At 38.0% G+C, this 27,154-nt stretch overlaps 1 protein-coding gene across 1 annotated transcript in view; it reads left to right on the top strand.

Annotated features, from left to right (window-relative positions):
- The window catches only part of eys (eyes shut homolog), a 156,582-nt gene that overhangs the window by 123,095 nt on the left and 6,333 nt on the right, over positions 1 to 27,154 (top strand). Inside the window, exons 41-46 of the mRNA XM_068723996.1 lie at positions 6,465 to 6,573; positions 11,509 to 11,732; positions 19,353 to 19,525; positions 23,718 to 23,900; positions 25,131 to 25,297; positions 25,966 to 26,110. Coding sequence (XP_068580097.1) covers positions 6,465 to 6,573; positions 11,509 to 11,732; positions 19,353 to 19,525; positions 23,718 to 23,900; positions 25,131 to 25,297; positions 25,966 to 26,110 — 1,001 coding nt within the window. The remainder of the gene's footprint in view (positions 1 to 6,464; positions 6,574 to 11,508; positions 11,733 to 19,352; positions 19,526 to 23,717; positions 23,901 to 25,130; positions 25,298 to 25,965; positions 26,111 to 27,154) is intronic.

Raw genomic sequence — 27,154 nt, 5'->3', positions numbered from 1 at the left:
AGTCCCAGGCAGATATGATTATTCAAATTTATGCCACTTTAGTGGCAGCTTTTTTTCTGCAGTCAGAGGAATGGGAGTAGTGTCTCAAGTATGGCTCTGACTTACTAGGAGTTTTCTTTTCTTTTTTTTACTATGTTTTACTTTTTTCATTCCGAGTCTAGAAACTCATGGGTTTTGATGTTCCTGTCGATGTCTTTATAGACCATCATATTATTTCTGTAAAAAACTCTTAATATTTCACTTCAGTAGGAGCCTTGCATGAATACTCTGCCATTACATCTGCACATTTTTCACAGTGTTCTGAACTTCTTTGTCGGATGCTGTTGAAATGTCAATGTAATGCTTGATCACAGAAAGTAAAGGCACTAAAATACCTTGCCTGTATGCTTATTTGGTGATTAGATAGAGTTTTGTTGCATGTCTTTTTATAATTCAGATTTAAATTGCTTCTTGCCTAACTCATGTGTGGTAAATTCATTCAAAATGCTCTCACTCCAACCAAAAATCCCTTGCACTATCACCCATTTTCAACAAAAGTGCACTGCAGGGATAAATGAAAAAAATGTTTCTCATAGTGAGAAATTTGTTGCGTGAGATAATTAGATTTTGTAAATACACTGTAAAGACCTAGTATTCATTAATAACGTAATCTTAACTATAAAGCAAATAATCTCTGTCTGTTTATCTTTCTGTTTGTCCCTTGTATATCTCGAGAAACACTCCTCAGACTCTACATCAAAATTAGTGGGTGTATTGCTGGTAACACAGGAGAGACAACATCGAATCGAATTCAGTCCAATTTGGACACATTCAAGATTAATAAAGTTTGAATAAACAACCAAACAGCCCTCTGTGTTTCAGCAGCTCCCTCAGGCCTCTGCAGTCCAGCATGTTGTCTGCAGGGGTCAGACAGAGGCTCATTGCTTTCACTTTTGCTGCTGGATCATGGATATAGCTTGCTAATGCTACATGAATGCTGAATAAAGTTACAACCAAACTTTTCTTCACTTTCCCGGAGACAACGAGCACGAGCACGAGCACATAGTCTACAAGAACAGTGCCACTTTACCATTGCAACTCAAATTATGTTTGTTTTTGTAATACTAACTTATACTCAACCACTGGCAAAATGACTTCACTAATCCATGTTGGTTGTGTCAAAGCAAGCGACTAATATGCCTATTTGGTAATTGGTAACTACTTGCGCGATGTGGGTGTGTTTTTCCCCACTGCCGTGGGTAACTTTCCGCACTGTAAGACTTGATACAGAAGTATAACACTAAATGTTACCGGCAACAAAGTACCTAAAGTTAAGGGCCTGCATTAAAAGTTTTACGACAAGTGAACAGTGAAAGAGAGGCATTATCAACACAATGTAATCAAATGTACTTCGCAGTAAACAATTTTCAGTTCGGGACCCCTGCAGCAAACGTTCCCGTGAAGTTAACGTTTCGGGACTGTTTGTTATTGGTAAAAAAAAATATGGTTAACAGGACATCCGCGGGACATTGTTTTCCTTACGTTTCGTTAACGTTAGCGGGATGTTGTTTTTCTATTGTTCACACAACATTCTGCAAACTGCTTTATTGCAACAATTTTAGGTTCTGCAATGTTCCATGAACGTTGCCTGATCGATAGGGTTAACTTTTGTTCAAGGTGGAGCTTTCAATTCTATAATAGTTTAATGAATAATAATGCATCATAATTTAATATATAGTCATATATTGTGAGTCAAATCTGAATCTGCAACAAAACCAGTAACATTTCTCTGTCAGGTAAATGTAGCATGACTATATTTTCCTCTGAAGTAGAAGTACACAGTTAGTAGTAGGCTATACAGCTGAGAAACATGCTTTGGGGGCATTTAAGTTATTTCAATGTATAATTAGTTTGAATAGTAAAATAATACAATATGTTTCATATCTCAACATCATGACAAATCTATTGCTGTTGTGGACACTTTTAGGAGTTGCCTACCTTGCCTACTGTCAAGTCTGGTGTTTTGTCCTGTGAACCAGACTGTAGGCCTGTTTCACCGGTGTGTGACACAACTATGTCATGACAGGTGTATTGCTGAGGATCAAAGGAAGTGCAGTATTGAGTGTGATGTCTGTATGAGCAGTTCTCGAGAAAGCTGCAAGCAGCAACACCACAGGCCAAGCATGTGGCCAATTCTGAATAGACATGTTTTCAACTTGCCCTGCACTAGTTATTATTAATTTACAGAAAGCCAACGGAACATGAGATGTCCTGACTTTTACTCCATAAAGATCAAGCTCCAAAAACACCGATCCTACAATTTATATTATGGAACTTAATAACAACTTTTGTTAGAGCCTCTTCGTGCCCACATCTTTCCACTTTACCCCCATGTATCACTGGCTTTTAGTTGGGATTTTGAGGGTTGTAGAGCAATCTCAGATAACCCTGCTTGCATCATCACCGCTATGTTCTCAGACTTTAAAAAGCTTTACTGTAAAGTCTGCTTTACATAACTCAAATGTTTATTACAGGCTGAGTATCACTCCTTGTTACAAGAAATAATCTGAAATAATCACTTTAATCACTTTGTTTAAATTTAATTGTTGAGGATTATTTAATAGTCCATTCACTAACTATTAAATATTGTTTTAATGTAATAAAGCATACGTATGTAGGTGTGAAATGTTGCTTAGCAACAGCTGCTGTAAGAGAAAAAACAGAAAAGTGCTGTGAGAAGAAATTTCAAAGTAGTAGGAATTTTCAGCGTGTCTGAGGGGTCTTCACTTCTATGAATGAACGTCAAAGAGATTAAGACATGCTATGAGTTCATGTTGTGTTCAGGTTAGAAACATCTGTTCACCTCCTGTCTCTTCAACCAATAACATGCTGGCTAATAAAGAACTAAGACAGCTGTTGAGTGTCTATCCATCTACTCTGCATTTTGGTACACATGTGAGCATGTGCACAGGCTTATAGGTAAAATAACCGCTGCTGTAATTAGTGGTCATCTAAGTAATGAGTATAGTAATCCCTTTGCAATTTGGAAAAGTAATTAGTAACCATTGATTACTTTTTTCTGAACTAGACAATAACAACGGACAGAACTTATCCTTTCCCACTGGGTATTAATCGCTGAAAGAGTAATGAGGAAACAACATTCATTTTGGGGAAGTGCCATATGTGCAACTGAGTGAAAAGAAGGTTCTAAATATTTTGTTTTTAAATCCACATCCCGTTGACACTGTCCAAATCTCAGGCAGCGTACGTTTATCAATCAGACAGCAGTCAGTTTTGTATTGACAAGTAGTCCCATAAGATATTCATTGAAGAAGCAACCAGCAGGACTGCCCGCTCACTTGGAATTTCTTTTGTGAAGCTACAATGCCAAGAGGCTTGCTGTGTGCTGTCTAATTGCATTGCTAGAGATGTAATGATAGAACACAGGCTACACAAATTAATTGAGGCTTGCCAGTCACAGCACAAATTATGCAGCAAATGCTGCAGTGCTGCATGTGAGGAAGTCACCGAGCCAGAGCAGGCATTACAGTCAATGTAGGTTTAGATTATTGTCCGATACAGGGCTTGTTGCACTTAAGGGAAAAACGACAAACCGATCGCTCCTGACATCTTGTGCAGCAGACGCGGTGGTGTGATGATAATGCATGATTATTAAGCATATGTTTTTTTTCCCTCTCTCTTCCCCTTCATATCTGGTGTATAACTCTACTGCATGTTGTGCTAAGAAGAATATCAAACTAACAGGTGGTAGGGTACATCTTCCTTATATATGTAATCTGAGTGACCCATTTACATTGTATCTGCTCCAAGCTAGAAAACTACTTTATAGTCTCTAGTCGTAGAACTAATAGACTCTTGACTCCAGATCACTAAATTGCCTGCAAATTATAAATTCACCACTAACGTGTTCCACATTATCATTTGCTTTTTGTAAGAATCTGGAATATGATTAGAATAATTAAGCCATTTAAAAAAAAAATGCATCTTGCCTATCAGCCTGTGAAAACTGTTGCAAGGGCACCAGCACAGTGCATGATGTTTTACTGCCATCTGTTGCCAATACTTTTAGATGTTTTATGCAATAGTAATATTTTAATGATGATCCTCCCTCATTATTATTTTCTTCAGGGGACTGTGAAGGAGGCACGTTCAAATAGGATAGTAAAGACACACACCTACCATCAGGTTTAACAAATACCTCTGTGTAAAGGTGCTGTGCTGAAAATATTTGCCAGGTCCCTTAACATTGCAGGTAATATTTCAATGGTGATCCTCAGGAAAGTTGCAACAGTGCAGTTGCTCTGAATTAGTCACACACCAGACACGGTCTAAATGAGGATGTTAGAGATGACAAATCACTTCTGATTAGAGCATTAGCCAGATGAAGAAATGCATAAATGATGATTGAGTAAAAATGATCACAGCCATATTGTGGTTTTGTGTGTTTGCAGAAAATGAAATATTCATATGTCTTTGTTTGTTTACCTCAAGTTGGGAATTTGCTGTTGTTGGTCCTATGAGACCCAGCACTGAATGGTGCACAGAGAGCCCAATATGAAATTACATAGTGTTTCATCTCTGAGTTAGACAAACCTCAGCCTCTTTTTCTTCTGATTCACTCCTGTGTTTGTTTGTGAGATATAATCCATTGTGGTTTTGTGTGTGTGTGTGTGTGTGTGTGTGTGTGTGTGTGTGTGTGTGTGTGTGTGTGTGTGTGTGTGTGTGTGTGTGTGTGTGTGTGTGTGTGTGTGTGTGTGGTGGTGATGATGATTTTGGTCTGTGGGACATGTTCTAGCTATCTAGCTGTTATACCAAGTTAAGTAGTCATAGTCATCTTTATAAATAGTCATCTTTGCCTTAGAGCAAGACTAATGTAAATTAGCCCGGTGGAGCATTCAATTTGCTCACGAGAGCTCATCAAGTAACATCATCCAATTTGCTTAGTATGCATGCTCTCTGTGTCTCATAGGGACAATCTTTGCAGCATTAGCAGGCTAAATAAAAAGCTACTGTAGTAAGCACCAAAATATGCCTCAAATGCCCTCAGCAAGAGGGAGTTTTAGTAACAATGTTGTGATGTTTCCTGCATACACAAAGACATGGATTGGAATATTGGATCATTTCAGTTTTTTCTTTAGGATCTTGTTATATTCTTGTGACGGTGAGGCAATGTAGTTTTCTGAACTCGCTCACCGAGAATGGATTGCATTCCATGTTTACAGTCTGAAATGTGCCTTCATTTTTTTAGTGCGTGTGTGTGTTTGCATTCAAACCTTCCCTCGTGATTTCCATACAGTACCTGTACTTAGTCCTTCTTAAGTTGCATGCATGTGATTGCCTCAGGAAGGCGTCCTGAAAGGCTGTTTCTAATTAGCAGGAAGGCGATTGCCCTGATTGTTTCCATCTGGCCATTAAAGCAGACATTTGAAGGGTTTGTCTCATCAACAGTGGTGCAATCGGGGAAAAAATGGATGAAAACAATTAACAGAATCAGATTTACCGGTAATACATGTTCACAGGCAAACAATAAGGAATCTATGGAACAAAAGTGCATTATGTAGATTACAATTGTGTTTATGCACGTGGCAGAGAGTATACAACCTTTTGCACAATGTACAGCCTTGTAAAGAGGCTGCTATTGTATAATGCCCATATAAAGCCAATGATGAATTGGAAAGAGGCAATCGCTTGACTTTGCAAAAGCTGGAATATGACACAAGTAGACCAGCTACTTAACATTATGGCTGCAACATTAATGACTAGAGCAATTGTATATTTCCCCAGAGAGACACAGAGGGTCAAATGATAAAATTGTCTTCCTACTCATTAGGTTTATAATGTATATCTAGTTTGTGCCCTCATTTTTATCATCAATTAATCCTGAATGACATAATGAGCACTCTCACTCATGATAATGTTTTGCAGGCTGATTTCTTTCATTTGTATTAATATTATTGTATTTTTCATACATTTGAAATAGTAATGCATGTAGCACAGCATGTAAATGTAAATTCAGCTCTGACTGGTTATCACAATCTATGATTTGTTTGTAGTGTATTTACGGGCATTATAATGTGAATTTCTTATCTGCTGAGGAACACAAAAATGTAAAGAATTATCACAGCACTGAGCAAAAACTTATTTCAGAACTTGTTATTTAAATCCAGCTGTGGAAGCCATTCTCTGTTTTTGTTGTCTCTCCTGGGTTTTGGGCTGTGGCGTGGGATACAAACGCACCATTGCCTCCAACAGTATCCACCAGTGCATAAAGTTTCTCAGGCAATAGTGTGTTATGTATACGTAGTCATCCACTTTTATAGTATAGTCTCAATGGTCACATTAGCAGCTTCATTGCTGTGACTGTTCTTTCTGTCTCTCCATCAGAATGTTTTTCAGGCTTTGCTGAATTTATTGTGAGTATCAGATATTACAAATCATGGTCTCACTCTGCTCTCTCTCAACAGATATAATATGTCTGTTGGCAAACAAGGAGGGTCATGCATGATTGAAATAGCTGCAGATAATGGCACAGCTCAGCGTGTCGAGGAGTACGTGTCACGCCCCGAGTCAGAGGTAAGTCAAATCAACTCTTTGTCACAATCATTTTCTTACATTTGCATTTTGAACCTATAATCATGTGATTGGTATCGCCTTCCTTTTACACATATACATGCATACACATGCATACACAGGCATATTAACATGTTAGTTAAAACTAATATAATTTGTCATGCATGACTTCAGATTCCGTGAGTAAGTTAAAGGAATTACATCAGATATAATTTGTTCAATTTATTATGTTTTTACTCATTATGAACCACAGCTCTGTTCATTAATGTCAGTACATTTTTAGACCTATTTGTAGACCCATAGTTAATGGATAGTCTTTATTCCGGTAAATATTTTTGTCACTACATTCACTTATATAGTACATTTTTGTCTAACTTTTGCAGAATCAGGTGAGTTTGAGGTTAAATCCACTCCTGCAATATATTTTGTTCTTTTCAGTGTAAATTAAGTGGGCGTTCAGACAGAAAACAGCCCTGCGGTTGGCGGTGTAGCTTCAGGTACTTGCAAAATATTAAATACTCATGAAAATCACAAAAAAGCTTGAATTCCAGCTTGAGCAATAGATCTATGAGATCTAATCAAATTGATGCATTTTTGTTTATCTCTTAGCAGCCTAAAACTGATTATCCAGCAGCTTTCAGAATCCAGCATTAACTACATCCATTGCGGACCAACAAAAAATATATTGGTAGCAACAAATATCTTTAGATTAGTAGATTAAGTGTATGTTATCAAAGCCAGCCCAGCACACTGTTGCTTTATGAATGAGTAACGGGAGCTCCCATTAAAAACATGTCCACCTGTTACATTATTTGCCAAGATGATCCCACTTGGCAAATAATATCCTTAATGGCAGGCATGTAAGAAACAGCATTTTTTTTTTACTCCAGCTCATTAATTTGATTAACAACACCTATAATTGTTATTAAATTAATATTTTTGTTTTTTCACTTTCAAAGATGCAGAGAGGGGCTCAACCTTCCCACAGGCTCCACATGCCTCCCCCTTCCTCAATGTGATTTATGGTCTTCTAATTTAAGATGCCAAGATGTTTCTTTTTTTCTCCCTTTTTTGTTAATAACACATTCATTATTGCACAAGTATCTTTGCTACAATTATATTCCACATTGGTTGCTAGTCAACTTTTATAGAGACCAGTGTATTACCATTATTTACACTTATACTGAAAACATCTTTTTTTGTTTGCGCTCAATACAAGTCAAATTAAGTCAAATGAGATTTTTACACAAATTATGATAACCAGTGCAGTGCCCATTCAAACACACATGCCTGTCCAGAAAGGGGCGCATGCTTGGCCTGTGGTGTTGCTGCTTGTGAACCTCTTATACAAACAACTTCACACTCAAGATTGCGCTTCCAGTGGATCCTCGTCAAAACACCCACCATGATATAGTCGTGTCACAAACCCAAGTCTCAGCTAATCACAGTCAGAAACACCGGTGAATTAGGCCTACAGTCTTGTTTACTGGAAAAAAAACACCAGCGGAAGACTTAAGGCAAGGTAGGCAACACGGGGCCCCCAACTAAAAAGGCCCCAATCAGCTATAAAGTTAATATGATGTTTGGATATAAAGATAAGTATTGAATCATGTCTATGTTGTTATAACTCCTTGTACACCGAAATAACCCCTAAAAGTACTTTACAAATATTAATAGGCAAAATAGTCACTTGCTTTGACATAACCACCACGGTTTTAAAGTAGAGCATTTGTGGAGGTATTTTTCCGGCGGTACTGTTATAAGTTAGTATGGCAAAAAATAGAATTTCAGTTGCAATGGCAGAGTGGCGATGTTCCTGTTGGCTTTCTGCTTATGCCCGTTGACTCAAGTGAAGTGAAGAAGGTTGTTACATTATCCAGCATTCATGTAGTTTTATCACGCTGTATCCAGGATCCAGCAGCAAAAGTGAAAGGCAATAAGCTGCTGAATGCCCGCTACGGATGACAGCTTAATAAAATTGAATGTATGTATAGCTTTTACAAATTGCACCAAATTCGACAAAGCTCTCCATGGGGTCCCCAGCAATACACCCAAGTATTGAAGTATATCGGAGGAGCAATTCTCAGAAAGACAGACAGATATTCCTTGCTTTATAGTATATATATATATATATATATATATATATATATATATATATATATATATATATATATATATATATAGTAGAAAAAGCTAAAAAATCACAGATGTTGAAGTACAGCAATAAAAGAATATACTAGCAGTTGTCAAGGGTCTAAGGATAGAGACTGTTGTATGAAGTACAGCTTATAAACTCGACATTATGAACCCACAAAGATTCTTGCAATGTTTTATAACCAACACTCCATACATGGCCTGGCTGTAGGCCTTAATGAGATCATCAAGTTAGCAATTGTCAGGTTCCAATCTAGACTGCTGAGGCTCATAAGGCAGTTTAGCAGATGTCAGTGCAGCACTACTTGCAAATAAATTGCTATATGTCAAATTCTAAAAGTAATGATAGAAATGTTGGACTGTAAAGTCAGTGAAACAGGTCAGAGCCAGTATTATCCTTGGCAATTTAGACTGGAAGCCAACATACAGCTGATATAGAGTTTTAAAATATTTTCATATTCTGTCATAATACTCACAGATTGCCGGTGTGAGGGGATAAGACCTGAAATAATATGAACATATGGGTTATATTGCTTTCAAAGTCTTACTGCCACATTTTTAACTAAGGTTGTCATCATAAAATAAGCTTTTAGTGCTCAATTACAATCACTGAACAATTTTTGCCTGGTGATGATATGTTTTTTAGTATGACCAAGTTACTCATGTAAACTGGCACCACATGTATATAAAACCACTTTTTAGAAATATGCTAATAAAATGGAGGCCACATTCACTTGTCCTGCCTTCAAATAGAACACAGAAATCAGCACACTTGTGAACGCAGGGCTGCGCGTCCACGTACAAAGTCATGAATATTACATCCGTGCGTCTTTCAAATGGACCCTTCTCATAAACGTGGTAAACACACTTGAAGGCACCGTAAATGCGTTCCATATCAGCCCATCGTCATCAAGCAGCTCCAGTGGTTCAAAGCTGTTGTATCACATGAAATATAGTTTAGCTCATTGTAAAAGTATCCAGCTATAGCGGAGTATTTTATTTGAATCTTCTGCTTTGTTAAAGATAGTTTTAGGGCTCTTAACTTTTCACTGACATTACATACACGTTCCCGTAAACCGCTATCATCCGTGTCATTTTATAGGCTTTAAAATCTACCAAATATATGTCATTTAAATCCCAAATATTTATGTGGTCTGACACCTCACTCCACTGAACACCTCCACTGCAGCTGTCCAACACCTTTCCTCGAACGCCAGCATGGTGTCATGATGAACGTTACATTTTAGGGACATCAAAGTCTGAATTGTGATGACTGCTTAGATTTAACAATGACTGATATGAAATTGAAAACGTCAAGATTCAGTATAATTTGATATGTTCACTGTGCTGTTAATAATCATCTTTTCTATAAGGGCTTTTTATTCTATATTGTAATCAATACAAAGTTGGATATCTTGAGCAGAGCTTTGCAAATGTACCTTGAAGACCCACATAAGTAAGATTTGTGTTATAGACGCATAGCCTCACACAACAACAACACAATCATGTCTGTAAGTTACAGAACCTTTTAAATACATGACATGAGACACCTGCATTGTTAAAGTAAGGTATTGAATATGATGAGCCTCTATATGAAATCCAGTACTCATGTCTGCCATGACAAGATTTTATATAATACATAATAATAATGATATAAAAAAGCATAAGCAGAGATAGTGAGTCAGTACTCACCCTCTGGAGTTGTTGGCAACTGTCAAAATAAGAGTAAATGTATTTTTGTATTGATTTGTTATTTCTGCTATAGGGGTGAGAAATGTTTGACATGTCAACAGGATTTTCAGATGTATCCACATTATTTTGGACATGACCCAGCTAAAGGTTGAAGCAGCTTTAAATCTTATGTAGGACTGAAGTGAGCTATATGGACATGAAAGGTTCAAATTATAGAGGTTGGGGCCCCACTTGTATTCTTATTATTATATAAATTACTTTATTGATACATTGAATCTAAATCTAAAGGAAAGATATTTACTCTATATTCTAACTTTTCGTACATGAAACAGAAAATAATTTTTACTCAAGGGAGTTTTATTTTTGAAATCCACTGTCAGCATGTTACATAATTTGCAGGAATGTGTAATGAAGCTGTGATAAATGTTGATTTGTCTTTCATAAATTAATCATTATGCATGGCGTGAGTAGGAAAGTGTTATGTAAACCTTCTAAATAGAAAGTAGTACTCAATATTCATTTGAACATCCGGAGGTCACCGCTACGAATGAATTATATGTTTTTAGTGCTAATATGAGACTGTCTTGTGCTATATTTTTTGTGCAGCTTTGCTTTGGTCGCAGACACAATTATGCCTCACTTGTTAAATTGACCGTTATGGTACAATAAGCTGCAAGTTCACAGAATTTATCTACATTAATTCTACCCAATTACCTAGCACATCAAAGGAAGCTTGAAGCAATTTTTACATATTGTACCTCTCTCTCATTGTATCAGGATGTGTATTACCATATGATGTCAGCAGGACTAAAAAAACAATTATTATAACTCAGGTTTCTTGTCTAGGTCATGCTAAAACTGCTTTAAGCTGGAGAGTAACAGAAACTGATAGTGTTAATCTGTCTTGTTGATCTTAATATATAGTAAGGTCCTGTTAATATAATAATAGTGTTAATATATTCACACACACTGATATTTAGAACCAGTTTTTAGCTGCGCAGCTCGTCCTTGAATGGAGACATATTTTGTATGATTTAGTGAGATCTACTAAATGATAACACTGATCACTGGTTTTCCACCATTTTTTTGCAGGAAACCTTTGGACCCATATTTCTTGGGGATGTTTCATCCCAGTGGGAGATGCATGACGGGATTGCAAAGGGAGCGAGGAGATTCATTGGCTGTATCAGGGAACTTCAGGTCAACTCAAAAGAGATTTACCTGGTGGGTGAGGCAGTCAGAGGGCGAAACATCAAGGATTGTGACCCACCTGTATGCCAACACCTACCCTGTCGCAACGGAGGAACTTGTGTCAGGTACGAGGTCACCTTTTACACTAATGAATAATTACTAAACTACCGTTGAACTTGAAAGCCATTAAGAATATAAAATATACTTTTTCGAATAAATTTTCATTCTGTAATAATAATGCATAACATGCAAGAAATTACTCCAGAAATTGTTACATCCGATCATGTTCATATCTGTATGCTATAAACAAAAAAGGTCATGAAAAAAATGGAGTATGATTGACAGAGTCATTACATCTCCATGTTAGACCTGCTGTTTCCTCATGCACATGTGATTCAGTATGAAGAACGACTGTCAGAGCGGACAGAGTGTTTCCATTGTAGGAATATATATTCCAGTTTAAATTGTTTTCCCCAATCTCTACAAACATGAATGGAGCTATGGCTGTGCAAGGGGAGCTCTGAGCCAACACTAACCCAGTCAGCCAGCTAGTAAAATGACAGTTTTGGCGACAGCTCCTCTTCCCAGCACCAACCATTTCTAAATGCAGAACTGTTCAATTGTCAATCGTATCTTATCTACATGTAGGCCTACTCAAGGCTTAGTGGCACTGTAAAGTATTGGACTAGGACGCCGCAGAAAAACTCTAAATTGTTTGTTAATTGCAACTAATGGTGGAATTGTAATACAGATAATGAACCATCTTGCTAAAATAGCCCTTCAGCAGTTTCATATCTTAAAAATGGAATGACTTGAATGTGAAAGCTACTGGATAGCCAGAAAGGCAGTAGACACCCAGCATGCCACGTTCTCCGGGTCATCAAGAAGCACGGACACTTGTAGGAAGCACACAAACAGCTGTTCAGTGTGTCGGATGAGAGCCGTACTTTCAAGATAACATGCCAACGCAGATACTGGGCAAGCAGCTGTAATGCCTACCTGTTCCCCACATGGGGTGGAAGACAAAAGGAATCCAGCTTTATATCTTGAATTAACTCCTTAAGGTTTTTGGGAACAAGGAATTATTTGGTCTGAGGGTAGCTTTGCTGCGGTCACCACATAGCAACAAGCACCTTGGGTGCATTGAAAGGGTGCTTAGTTCACACACTCTTTTCGTTGAGGTCACTGCAAACAGCAAAGCTGTCTTAAATGAGAACCCCCCCCAAACCACCACTTCAGACGCTGCATGTGCAGCCACCTATACGGGTAGGCACGGCCTGATTGGGCTACGCTTATGCAAGTTTTCAGTAGGCCAACACGTGCTCGCAAGATCAGTGTAGTATTAATTATAGAGTCCAGAAGAGGGCAGAGCCTTTGTGAGTTTAAACAGTGACTTTTGTTCTTACATCACATTGATTTTACACAGAAACATGTTATAATGCCTGGGCAGTTACTTAAATCGTCAGATAGTCTACTAATAGAAGAGTTTGACAAATTTCTTGAGTAGCGTTACATGAAAGGAGAAACTTACTCATGTCCTGTTCCTTCCCACTTCTTTCTATAAAGCTACAGTATTTTCAATGCCCAGTAAATGCAATCCATGAGCCAAATATGTGAGGATCCGCTCTCCCTTCATCTTTATCCAGTACAGCTCATCAGACTGCTATCACACCCCACTTAACAGCAATTTTGACCGTCTTTCTAAGTATGCCTTAACTACATACGATGCTCTTTCACCTGAGCTAATCCAGAAAATAGCTGCTATAAATGTCTTCTTCATTGTGTTACGACACTGTCAATTAACAATTGCTTTTATTAAACAGGAAATGAAAAGGTGCACCGAGAATATTGGAATAGGAATGCCTCTGAGCATACCAATTAAGAGTCGTGGCATTGTGGTCACATTGGCTTGTCATGTGCGAAAGAGTGCACCTTGAAATTATCTGTGCGATGAATATGTGTTAATGCAGTATCCTCTTGAACTACACAGCATGCAGGGGTCATCAGGAGTGCATAGAGCTTTCTTCATTCAGTTAGTTGCCTTGGATTGCACTGTCACAACGTAATGGGATGAAAAAGGATTTTGATTGTGGGTTCAGTTGGGGTGATATTGCCGCTGTCCCCTTCATGTAGTATTTTGTTCACTTAGGCATGTAGATATATCAATATTAAACCTAAGATGATAATTGGCTTGTGGTTGGCTGGATGAAACATAAATATTAGGTATTTAAGTGACATCAATGGGAAAAGCTGGGCTATCAGCAGCTGCTGTAAGGACTATGGCCTTCTTGTTCTTCAGTGCCAGCTCTGTAATGCCGGAATTTATAAACCCCAGCTGCAGGTTGTTGAGACCATATACAGCAGATGGAAATGTTAAAGCGGAAATGGCTTCCAAGAGACACATCCATGCTGTAAGTACCTTGCAGTCACTCTGTAACAAATAAGAACTCTGGAAATAAGAAAAGAATATTTCATCAGAGGAAAATGAACAGCTGTATTTATACAGCCAGACAGTTAGTTATGAAATCCAACATGTTATCTCCCAATTAGACAATTAGAGAAAAATATATACAACTGCACAATCCCTGTATAATCTGCATACAGATGCACAGATGTACCTGTGACCAGTCATAGTGGGTGTGGTGTGAAGAGACTTAAGCATGTATTATGCTTGATGCATCTGTGAGGGTTGCAAGTGTAGGGGCAGGTAGCCATACCCTGTAAGGTGTCCACTATGTCCACTATGTTCACAGTCCATCTATTTTTCTTTGTCTGTTTTTTGGTGTTGGGCAGGTAGTATACAGTTCATGAGAGTGGTGAGTGTGAGCCAAAAGAGTCAGTTTGTGGGGCAAGCAAAAGGGATTAGCTGAAAGACACTGATATGCTGAGGGTACTGCAGAGCCGGGTAATACTTCTATGTTGGTTGGTCACTAATATTGACACCTTTCACACACACTTGGTCTTGATTCATTGTTAATGTAAAAAATATTATAGCTGCTTTAAAGTTTTCATTGGAATGTGACCTAATATGTCACAATGTGACCTATATATATATATATATATATATCCTCATTGAAGTAAAACAGATTGCATAAATAGATCCACATTTGTTGCTGTGGAGAGAATGGACATATGCTCTCACACTGACGCCGAGCAGAAATCATGTAGTCAGTGCTACTTCTGCTAATTGGCTGCAGTAGAGATGGTGCCTTGCTCATTCTGTGATGGTCCAGCTTTGCCGGCACACAAACCTGCACAGTGAATTGTCCCAGTGGTCCATTTCACTGCCTGCAAGCGTTCTTCATAAAGCAAGTAAAACCAATTTTACCTTGATCAGAGCTCCAGCTTGTTACAACGTACCTATAAAATAACTCAAGGTCCAAGAAACAATTATTTTAATTCACCATGAGAAACAAACATAGCTATCATCCCGTGTGCGTTTGCTGTCCCTAAAGTATATTTCCAGAGAGAACTTGCTCATTACAGGGTTTATTATATTGTGTCATTGAATTTTGGAGGACAAGTGCTTTCAAAACGAACTGCGTGATGGTGTTTTTTGGCCAAATTGGCCATTATTTTTATACATAGACATTTTCTTGTTTAAAAATGAGTTACTGTGTAACCTTGACATACTTAGAAGTAGCTGATAATAATTGTAAGTATTAAAAGGACTTGGGGACAAATCTCACGTGACTCAGTATGTAAAAAATACAGGAACAGGAAATGCTTCTGCTTTTGATTTTTTCTATCGGGGTAGACCTCTGAGGCCTAATAAAGTACAACTAGCTACAGTAGAACAGAAGGAGAATAGCCTTGAATTTCTGTTTTCAAATATGTTACTCTGGTGTTTTAGGAAAGTTTAAATTCCATTTCAAAGTCCATACACATGCTGCACTGCCTCATAAGGACAATACAAAAGTTGACACAAAATATTTTTTTTGACCAAGGTAAAATCCAAACTTATACTTATTATGCAAGTGTCTACGATGGTATTTCTAGGTCATCAGTAGACATACAGAACATCTATCTGCAAAAACACAAATCTCTTTACTGCAATATAAGTAACACAATCAGACATAAAGCAAAAATGATTGTCTTATCAGTGTGTGCGTGTGTTTGTTTGTGCGTGCATGCGTACAGGCACACGTTCATTAAGCCATCATCTGCAGATGTTTTTTGTGGAACATATTGTGTGGAAGGAATTTGTTTTCTACAGTGAACAGAAGAAAACGTCATGTTATTTTATTCATCCAGCACAAGCCAGTCTTCGATGTTCTCACCATTTTTTTTCATTTAATAGCTGTATTTCATTTCCTTTCAGCCTTGTTTTTTGTCTCGCACCTCGTCGTCATGTCAGTGATAGTTTGAGCTGGGTTTTTCTTTTCCGTCTCCTTCCACCTTTTAAACCCTATTTCAGTTTTGGTTCCAACAATAATACAGCTCAGCATCTTGCATAGTTTTTGTTTTTGCAATTGCTATGTCTGTTTCATAGGAGTAGGTAGAACAGTTGGCCCGATGACAGCTTGCTGGTGAGTTAGTGAGAGAGAAGACCAGTGATAGCGCTACATAACAGCATGCAGTCTAAGAAGAGGACAGGCTTTGTGTTGGCAGAGAAAACATTCCAGATTTCAGAAATTGACAGCTGATTCTTACTCAAGTCTGAAGCAAATAAATATCATCTCGTATGAATTCATCCGCCTGAACCCGTGTCAGTGAAGAAATGTTAAATCATTGGAACACAATTTTATTTCCGAGACATGGGGGCAATGCAGTTTATTAAAGGACAGTGTTTTGTACGTTTTTTTCCTTTTTTGTGAGTATAGAAAAGTAAAATAAACTAGAGTAAAAAATTCACTGGCACATTTGAAAAGTGTAGAGTTTAAACATGTATAGGTATAGGTGTATAGGTATACTTTAAAAGTGTTTCAGAAAAGCACAGCTTTCTGCAGAGTGCAATGTGTTCCATGTTGGACCTTAGAAAATACTATCTGATCCCTTGAGAAATGTTCCCTCATGCTTCATGCCTCTTTTCTATAAGGTTTTTATTTCAAGTATCATCTAAAGTATGCTTTTCTATGGCAGTATGTTTCAAAAGACTGTGATGGAGGCTCACCCTTCTTCACCGACAGGAAAATGTTTGTAAGGGTGCCTGGAAGAGGTCATGAAAATATCGAACAGCCGTCTGCTAAAACAGGAGCCTGAGTGCGTCACGTGAATGCCATGTGTAAATTCCACCCCATCCCTCTGCTCATATTGAAATTCAGATGACAAATAATTGAGTGAGGAACCAGTCTTCTTTCAGATGATTTTCCTTCCCACCCACCAAGAATTACAGTGTCTCTAGCGTAACGGTGTCCAATTGGCTGTTTACAATACTGGAAAGCAAAAAGCGTACCAAAGCAGTTCTTCTCTATAAATAATATCTGCAAAACACAGAGGTCCTTTTCATTTTAACAAAGGATGAAGTGGGCTAAACGCTTTCAACCCGAGAACTGAAGACTGCCATGGCAGCAGAGCCTCATCAGGGTCTTACTGTAGAAGTGCATTTGCATACCAACAAGCACTTGAAAAGAAGTGTTCTGTAAATAACTTACAAGGGATGAAATTTGAGAAATGCATATGGCCGCACAGCATATTGTTCTTGCTGACAGAGATATCATAAGCTAACTGGTCAATTATTCATCATTTTGTCTGGTAACCATTAGATTAAAAATGTAGTCTTCCTTAATATTTTATGCAGCCTGTGTGCTGCAGCAGTGCAGTATTTGAATGGCGTGAGATATGACTAGCACCAACCATGCATTTGTGATTAACATATTCAAATTAGTCTGCAAACATTACAACAATTACTTAATCAAAGTGATTGCCTCAGCTGAATTAAAATAACCTTTTGTCACCACACACATTGCGTTATTTGATTAGGCCAATTCAAACTCAAGTGTTTTCAAATGTGCTCCTTTGCCTCTATCTACACTTTACCTTTTTTGATCCAGGAATATCTGCAGCTTGTTATTAAGTGCTTGTATACAAGTTAGTTGACAATTCATCTTTAATGGTTTATCTTGTCTTATATTACCATATATGTGGGGGGGTTTTTTTAAATTTGTTTTAGGATTAAATCTGTTCTATGATTACTTAAAGATATTTATCTCTTGCAAACACAAACATATGGCAGGCAGAACTTGCTCAACTGATTCTTATCCGTCCTGTATGCTGCTTTCAATTTTATTTCTTATCTTTTATTATCTTTTTTCTAATAAGAATATCCTCAACTAAGCCCCAAAAGCTGTTTGTAGAAATTAGTCCATACTCAAGCATGTTTAAAATTGACCACAGAGAGCATGAATATCTTGCCTTTGAAATGTGGTAGTTAATTCCAAATTTGTGAATATGATCTAATGTATCAATCTGGAGCAGGTAATATAACATCAGCAGAATATTTGTGAGATGATGTACCTGTAGTAGTTTACATTTTTATCATGTAAGAAATTATCCGTGAAAAAGTTTTCTACAACTAGAAGAAACAATTTCATTTGTGAATCCATACCTCTTTTTTTTCTATACTATCTTATTCTGTGCAGACTGGAATATTGGAGCCCTGGATAAACTGCAGTTTCAGAGCGGACAGACAATTACACATACTTACATTCACACCTACCAGCAATTTACCTATCCTGCATGTTTGACTGGGGTAGGAAACTGGAGGATCTGGAGGAAAACCCACGCAATTTTTGTGTCAACAACATTTAAAAACCAACTCTTACTGACAATGCAGGGGACACATTAGCTGCACTCAAAGCATTGAAACATTGCGACTGCTCCAGAAGGTGCTCCATTATATATTTGATTCTTTCTCTTGCAGGTTGTCAAAGATTATACAAATGACAAAGCCTGTTCAGTTCAACGCATCTGTGATTGTTGTTTTGAAACAATTGGCAGCGACAGTGTGTTGCGGTGTATTGTGCCTTAAAATGTCTCTGAATTGACATTAGCAGCCTTTTAATAATCATACACTAGATTTTTATACTGCATTATACAACATCCTTTTGTACTTCAATACAGTCATATCTAACAATGCTCAACTCCAGTGACAGAATGTAAATATTTCATTTGAAGAAGCCAGTTTCTCAATGAGCAAAATGCATCCTGCAGTGCTGCTGCTCAAAACACATTATTAATTTAGAGACTTGAAACCCCACCAATGCTTCCTCTAGCTGATATTATACCTTTCAAAGTTGTGCACATCTTAGTGCATTTTAGAAAGACCCTGTCTGGATATTACTTTGCATGCTAGATCACCTTCCTCTGCTTGCCAAGAGAGGAAGCGCACGCATATAAATCGAGGAACCAAGACATACAAAATATTGTACAATTTCTGGTTATGTGTTTTCTGACAGGCTACTAATCATCTGCTTTCTGCTGTTATTTTTCAGGGTGCGTGTGTTTACCTTTACCAAAAGACACGTGAAGTCATTTCTGCCTCTGCAGTAGCTACCACCATCCACACGTTCACTCAAATGCTTGTGTTTTCAGCAGATCTCATACATCACATGTATTCCATCAGGCTGGACACATTTAGTCTCAGCGTCTTTTCAAATCTTTCATGCAGCACAGGGTGTTTCATCATTATCTCCCTGTTTTTTGGGCCTCTGCGTGAGCTTGTAAAGCATCTGGATGTGCTGCAATGTCATGGTCCATTTTCACCTCTGGCCTAATGATCTCTCCCTCTATGTCTACTCGTTTAGTGATGCTGAGGACTGGTTCTGTGAGTGCCCCCCGCTTTACACCGGCCGGCTGTGCCAGTTCAATGCTTGTGAGCGCAACCCCTGCGGTCACGGAGCCACATGCATCCCAAAGTCTCCATTGGAGGCCGTGTGTCTCTGCCCCTACGGAAGACAAGGTCTGCTGTGTGAGGAACGTAAGTGTTACAGAGAACAACTCTGCACAGATAGAGGAGTCGCGTAGATTTAGCAGCTTTATTAAGATGCTGATCTGAAAATAGTTGGTGAATGAGAGCCCTGAGCAGTTGGTAATATGAGAGTCTCTTGTTAAGTAAAGGGATTAATGAAACAAAATTGTGCTGAAAATGCAGAAACGTCTTCCTCCAGCAATAGAGTCAGATAATCAAGGCAAAACACACGGCCACTTTACTGAATATTCCAAAAGACTTTTTAGTTCATAAGATCTTATTTCCCAACAATTTCAGCAGTGTGGCTCAAAGCAACTTTTCTAATGAACTTGTCTCTAAAGATGTCAGGCTTCTGCTGTATAGCAAGGTCTTGATGTGTTCTCACACTACCAGAATGTCAGCTTGCTATTACTTCTGCCTGTATGTGGTTATTTTTTTATTATTATTATTTTCCATTTCATCATAGGGTAGCTTATAATACAATATGCTAGTAACAATAACTTCCTATTTCTATCACACAACTCCCCAGCCATAAAGATGTGATTTGACTGGCTAACCAATACTGGTGAAAATGTCTGAACTGGTAACATTATGACTCTAGTCTTGCAATTATCTCACAATGGAAACAAAAACATATCGGCGATGGGTTCTCTGTATGTACTGTGTTGTATTGAAACACAAAAACAGACCATAATACATATAGTCTACACCAATACGCCAATACTTTGAAAATATAACTGCTGTTGTTGAAGGACCACTGGGACAACTGATAAACAGAATACATTAACGCCATACCGGATAGCTTGTGTTGTATTTGACTGTAAAATGATGCTGTATTTAGCCACACAAGCAGCATGGCTCTGGTCCAGACTGAAATATCTCAAGAACTTTACGATAGATATCCATGAAATTCTGTTCACTGACTTTTCCTCTATCACCATTTTACAGGTCAAAATGTTTTGTCCGATACTTTGGTTAATCATCAAATACTTGCTACATGGACATTCCCATTTGTATTTACTGCTAATTAAAAAAATGTTAGCATGCTAACATGCAAAACTAAAATGGTAACAATGGTACACATGAGCATGCTGTGTTAGCATTTTCATTGTAACTATGCTAGCATGCTGACATTTAGCTCAAAGCACTGCTGCTTCACAGAGCTGCCGGCATGATTCTTGACTCTTGTTTATTGATTCATTGTTTACTTAAACTAGTTAAATAATGCAGTCACATAAAGCTAATAGTTCAGGATGACCAAGCAGTTATAGAAAATGGGAATTTCTGTTTCTAAAGGCATTGAAGAGCGGTTTTAAGTCTCTATTCTATGATTGCAAACAGTAAGACCATAAGAGAGAGAAGCTTCACAGATTGTGGTTCAAAGAAATAAAGGGTTTTGCTTGACTAAATTGACTGTCGGAGCAGCAGGGTGCTCGGCACATAAGTCGCTGAGTTTGTTACAGCCCTTGACAGACTCTCTGCACCCACATCCCAAACAGAGTAATCTAACCTTCCAGTGTCAAACTAAGTATATGGCTGACATTTGAATTTAATCCTGATAACATCAGATACGATCAGAGTCAAAACTGATCACTCCTAAGGTCTTTTTTGCATGCTACTTGGTGCACTTTTCCTCATGTGGTAGCCTTATCTAAATACTGTCAGTGATAGCATGGTAGTTGTCTTTTATTTGAGAAAGTTCTAAAGTTGTTTGTCCAGCAGTAAACATGAAAGAGAAACATATTTCTCTAAATACAAGATGTTTAGTTCAGTTCCCATGTGCACTTTAGTAGATAAGGTTGGTCTATGAACTAGCAGGAAAGGGAAGACTAGGAAGTCCTATTGATGCTGAAATGCCTCAAGACTCCAGCTCGTGAAACATTAATGGATATTTAAAATGAATTCACTCAGAAGTAGTAATGGTTTACCTTTGTATAAAAAATGCCTATACCTCCTGTTAAAGATTCATGTTTGTAATTGATAGAAAATACACCACACATGAAATATACAGTATCACTAGTACAGTACTAGCACATCTTGTTTCTCCAGTCTTATATGTACTGTCTTTGCAATTTATGATCATGAATAATTGTGATTGATAATATTTCAAGTCAAGGGAGGATTCGTAAAGTGACAGGTGTGAGTGGACAAAGCAAGAGAAAATGTTGCAAGAAAAATAAAATAATACTAACACAGTCTTAAAATAAACAAAAACAACAGCAAACTGTAAAGATACAGTAATGTAATGCAATCTTTTTTTTAAGTACATCATATTTTGAGATATTTCATACAATTCATTTTCAATGGTTTTCAACATCTGTGCTTAAACACTGAGCAGTATTATTCGGCATCAGTATTCAGTAAAGTACTGATATAGAAAAGTTTCTGTTAGCTTTGCATTTTGCCAAGCCTGAAAAGACAATAATTCTGTGTATAATATCTCCAAGGAGAGTAGTTTTCAGCTGCTCAGTGGCAGCTAAGATGCACATCATGTACATGCATTTTTTTCAGAATGCATATCACAATCTGGCGCTGAATGTCATTCTGTTTTTCTTCTGCAGCTCCTGTTTGTTTGCTCCACATTACACAAATACCTAGCAAAGGGGAAATACTATGTGATATTATTTGACAGAGTATGTCGCTATCATCTATAGATGGATTCATTTCACGGAGGCTTTCCTTAAGTCTCTTTGTTATTAATATGTTCTGCAGCTACTAGTTAATTTCACCAGCACTGCACTTTATTTCGAAGTGTCATACAATGATGAGTTTTCTAATAAAAACTATAAATAAGAACACACAACTGTATACCAATACACCTCATGATCTCTGTTGATTGTCTTCCCACATTATATATAATGCTAGTGGCTGTCTGTGTGATGGTTGAATGTGTATGAGATTGTTGTCTACCTGTCCCATATACAATCACAGGGTAACAAACACTTCAAATATAATGGAACCTCAATAGCAACATTACAAACGATGCCTTCAAGTTTTGACTTAGGGAAACACTTCTGTGAACAACATGACTCTCACAAATTTAGAAACCAATGTTGTCTTGGTACGGTTCATGATATTATGTGCACCTCTTGTACATAAGTAATACGACACAGATACTAATGGGCACTCAAATGAAGTTTATGAATAAATCTGTTTTGATAAGGAATTCTGAAATCAAATTTGATTTAATATAAAGCAATATATCACATTTGTAAAAACATAATTTGTATTCATTCCTGGTCATCTAAAATTAGCAGATATCAGTATAGATCACTTCAGACACTTATTTCATTTGTACAATATGCTCAAGGGTAATTTGTCCATGAACAGAGTAAATAGCTTTCTATAGACACACTCAAGGTCATCTAATTTTGCATTAATTGCTGACATGTTTGCTTCATGTCTGAGCTCAGCTGTTATTACAAGGCACAAAGTTGATCATGTGTATGGTCAATTCAAACTCACACCGTAGATGTAGCCGTTCCAGTTCATTCAATAGGCAAATACAGCTCTACCATACTAGGGATGATAACAGAAGCATTTCTAGCTTTATTAATAATTTAGCAGCCAAACAGAGCTGAGGGGGAGCTCTGAACCCCTCTTAGCCATCGCCTGGGGCTGCAGAAGAATATGCAAGGTGTTGAAGAAGAGCAGTTTTTTGTTTAGTTTGAATGCTCACTGGTGTGTGTAAAAAAACAAAAAACACAGCGGCATGTAATTTTGAATGAGCATGGGGAAATTTACATTGAGTCCCCAGTGTAAAATCAAGTAGATGGGTGTGCTGAGATGGAATACAAGAGAGCATTATTGAATCAACCATGCATTCTGAATAAGTAAACTTGACATTGTAATTGAATATCACTGGGATTATTGTGCCACCCTTGTGAACATTGGGTATGAAGCAATGCGTGATCGCCAGAACACTTCCTAAACAGCTACTAATGAAAATAGAAAAGAACTGGAGAGGTGATAGTGTTTGAAAACAGGTCATCATCTAATAGCATTCAGAAAGGAAAATATTTCACTAACCCCTGATATGTAATGTGTAGCAATAGTGCCATCTTTTGGCAACATGTGAGGGAGATAATGAATCCAACCTGTTCAATACAAACCGCACAGACACAGAACCCAACATACACCAGTTAACGCGATTTTAACACAAATATGAAATAAACGTGTTGTGATTGTGTTTGTTTTGCAGCCCTCAATATAACTCGTACCAGATTCAGTGGAAGTGAGGAGTTTGGTTACACTTCCTTCGTGGCTTACTCCCCCATCCCGAGCCTCAGTTTCTTCTATGAGTTCAAGCTGAAGTTCACCCTCGCCAATAATTCATCTGCTGTGAAAGACAACCTGATGCTGTTCGCTGGGCATAAAGGACAAGGTGAGCTCAATCTAGACATCCGCACAGCCATTTAACATCATTCTGACGGTAAAATGAAAAGAGGAAAACTGCTTTGAGTTGTCTCCTTAGATGGATTTGAGTTGTCAAACTTCATTAAGGATTTTAAAAGAAGTGTTTTGAGAGATTTCACCCGCTGTGTATGGTAATGTGCTACCTAATAGATATCCAATCTCCTCTGAGATCCTCTAATCAAGAGGATTCCCTGAGGATTTTCTTTCTTGGCAGATTTTGAGACATTAATAATGAGTCTTCCTGCAGTCCAGTAATTAATTTATATCCAGTTAAACTGTTATTGTTCTTGACTTTCAAAGAGCATGTTGGTATTGCTAGAATAAAAAGGAACATGTGAACCGAGCATCTCAAAAGTATCAGTCTTAATTGCGTTAAACAGACTTTGATGTGTTGGTGCAATGGGATGCTGTCAGCAGCCATCACTTTAAATTAGGATCTCCCTTCTGTGAGGTCAGATTTGGTAGCAGGTAACCGCTGTGTTATTGTCACCAGCGTATTTCATAAAACGATGAAGAATTATAACAACAAACACAAGCACTTGAGGATCTTCTGGACTTATTTTCTCCTAAGAGTTAAATGCATCGAGGTGGAGGCAATCAAAACAATAGAAATATGAATAATGAAACACTTGTCAGCAGAGAGTGAAGCACTATTTAACATGGTACAAATGCAAAGGCACAATATCAGAATAGATGAAACGCACACAGTTTGCATGATCATTGGTTAAATTAAGTGGATCTTTTATTATTGGATGGCAGTGATCAAGTTACATGGAATTCAATTACAGAACCCATCATCTATATGTTTGACGTCAGATAAGCCTCTAAGGGCAAGGGGCTGTATTGTTGGGGATCTGGTTTAGACTTCCTTTTCCATCTGCGGCTCATTGTTTACAGTCCAATAAGCAACTTTAGATGCAAGACTAGAGTTGGAGTTGAGAGACGACATGTACGACCAGACTGTTTCACAAGTAGCCAATTTACAAGCATTGTTCTGAGATTGCATTTTAGCCAGTGCTGTTTATAACGATTACGTGACATTAAACAGCAGAGCAGAAATATAAAACGATACTAAAATGAATATTAAAACATACAAATGTAACCTTTACTCCTGATGTTGTAGATGAAGTGTTAATGAGGAAATGTGTGAGTGTGTATATGTCTACTGCACTCTTGACAAACTACGTGTCTTTTCCAGGCAATGCTGGTGATGACTTCCTCGTTTTGGGACTACGAAATGGCAGAGTTGTGCATAAATTCAACCTTGGATCAGGTGTAGCAACCATAGTCAGTGATCGACTTAACCACCAGATCAACGTTCACACCGTTACATTTGGAAGGTCCAAGAAAACAGGATGGCTGAAGGTGATTTGGTGTTTTGAAAAGTGTCATCTTTGTGTTGTTGAACCACCACAGGCCTCTAGACCAGCTTCAATGCTTCAAATATTATTCTTTTTTAAAATAGTGTCTCCCAACCTGGGGGTCAGGACCATATAAGGAGGTCCCAAGGTAAAGCTTAGCGGATCACCAGATAATCAAAGGGATAAGAAAGAAATATTTATTTCCGTTTACAACATTTAGTGTGAGAATGGTTGTATGCTATCTATTTCTGATTTGTATCTGTATCTATGTAGCCATTTTCTTGTAAAATAATGAATGATTTGAGCTCTTCAGACTTCCAAACATCCTTCAAAATTAAACAATCTCAGAAGGAAAATTAACTCCTTAGTTGAACTGCTGAAGACCATTTATATGATCACGAAAAGGACGTTTGCATCATCTAAGTGTGGCAAAAAGATCTGCGGCAACAGTGAGATTCTATCGAGTCAGAAAGGCCCGTCTGTTCTAAAGCATGGCAGTATGGTAGCTACTGTGGCAAATATGCCAATTGGTGCCTGAATAACTCAGTGATCAATCCACAGTCATATTTTTTTCAACTTTGGCAGATTTTTTTAAATAAATTGTACTCCTATGCCGCCTACAGCTAGTAAGCCTCTAGCTTGAGTAATGACATTGTACTGTTTTTCTGTCAGGTTGACGGACAACGGAACAGAACAGGATCCACTCCAGGACCGCTGTTGGGCCTCAATGTTTTCAACCAGCTCTTTGTTGGTGGATATAATGAGTACACCCCTGAACTGCTGCCACTTGGATCCAGGTTCCGTCATGGCTTTCTGGGTAAGGCTGCCACGACTTTATTACAACCCAACTCTGTTGTCTGGAGTTATAGCACTGGGGCTTGGAGTTTCTCCCAGGATCTCTGTCTCTTTGTGAGCAGAGGGGAAGGTGTGTAATGAAAAAGGCAGTGACAGGCTCGGACTGCTGTATTAGGCCAGAACAGAGCTTTGAGGTTGATTGTATCTGCACCCTTTAATCACTTCACGCCCCTGTACACTTTTACATTGTGTGCAAATCCATTCGGCTGCTGATAAGTCACTTGAACAAGGGTGCCATACAAATCATCTTTGTTAATATCAACATCATTCATGCTTTCTCTCAGGTGACCCAATGTAGGAATGTATTCTGGAGAGCATTCGTTGTGCCCGCTAATGTGCGGAACTGTGGAGCAAAATTGCCATAACCGTAATGAAGACAACAGCTATGAATATCATCATAACCATATAGAGCTCTAGTCTCTCCACTACAGCAATGAAGCTTGTTATTATAAAATGTCATGGCAGATCCATTTGAGCTGAGCAAGAGCTTTTAATATTCAAGGACCGGAGCCATTTTGTGTGTTTGCTTATTCATCATCGCATTATTCATTTTTCTGCTTGCCAAATAAACCTTCCAAAATCAAATCAGCTTCGGTAAAGCATCCGTTTGCCCATGCTGTACAAGATTGTCATACTCCCCTTTACTGGTAAGCACTACCTGAGTCATGCGACACTCGTGGTACCATAACCTTTTTGCTCAGGATGTAATGAGAACTCATGAGTGTCTAATCAGATCTGTGTGACCTTCCTCAAGCCCTAATCATGATGGCTGGCAGTGAACAAACTGATAATGCACTTCACTCCCAGTTATCAACAGATCCACACTCCCCTGTGGAAAGGTGGCAGAGGAGGTACTGTGGCTTCTGGGTAAAAAAAAAAATCAGTCACTCAATTTGAGCTGTTGATCAAACAACAAGAAACGGGGCAAGTTTATGTTTGTCAAACTTGTCTTTTTAAAGTGATTTCATCATATTTGAGGTTCATTTACCTTTTGAACCCCAGTCGT

This window comes from Cebidichthys violaceus, unplaced genomic scaffold, assembly GCF_023349555.1.
Source record: "Cebidichthys violaceus isolate CVI_PGR_0920_01 unplaced genomic scaffold, fCebVio1.0.p SCAF_10, whole genome shotgun sequence".
NCBI lineage: Eukaryota > Metazoa > Chordata > Actinopteri > Perciformes > Stichaeidae > Cebidichthys > Cebidichthys violaceus.
The sequence above is the reverse complement of the archived record's forward strand: the minus strand, read 5'-3'. Positions and strand labels throughout refer to the sequence as shown.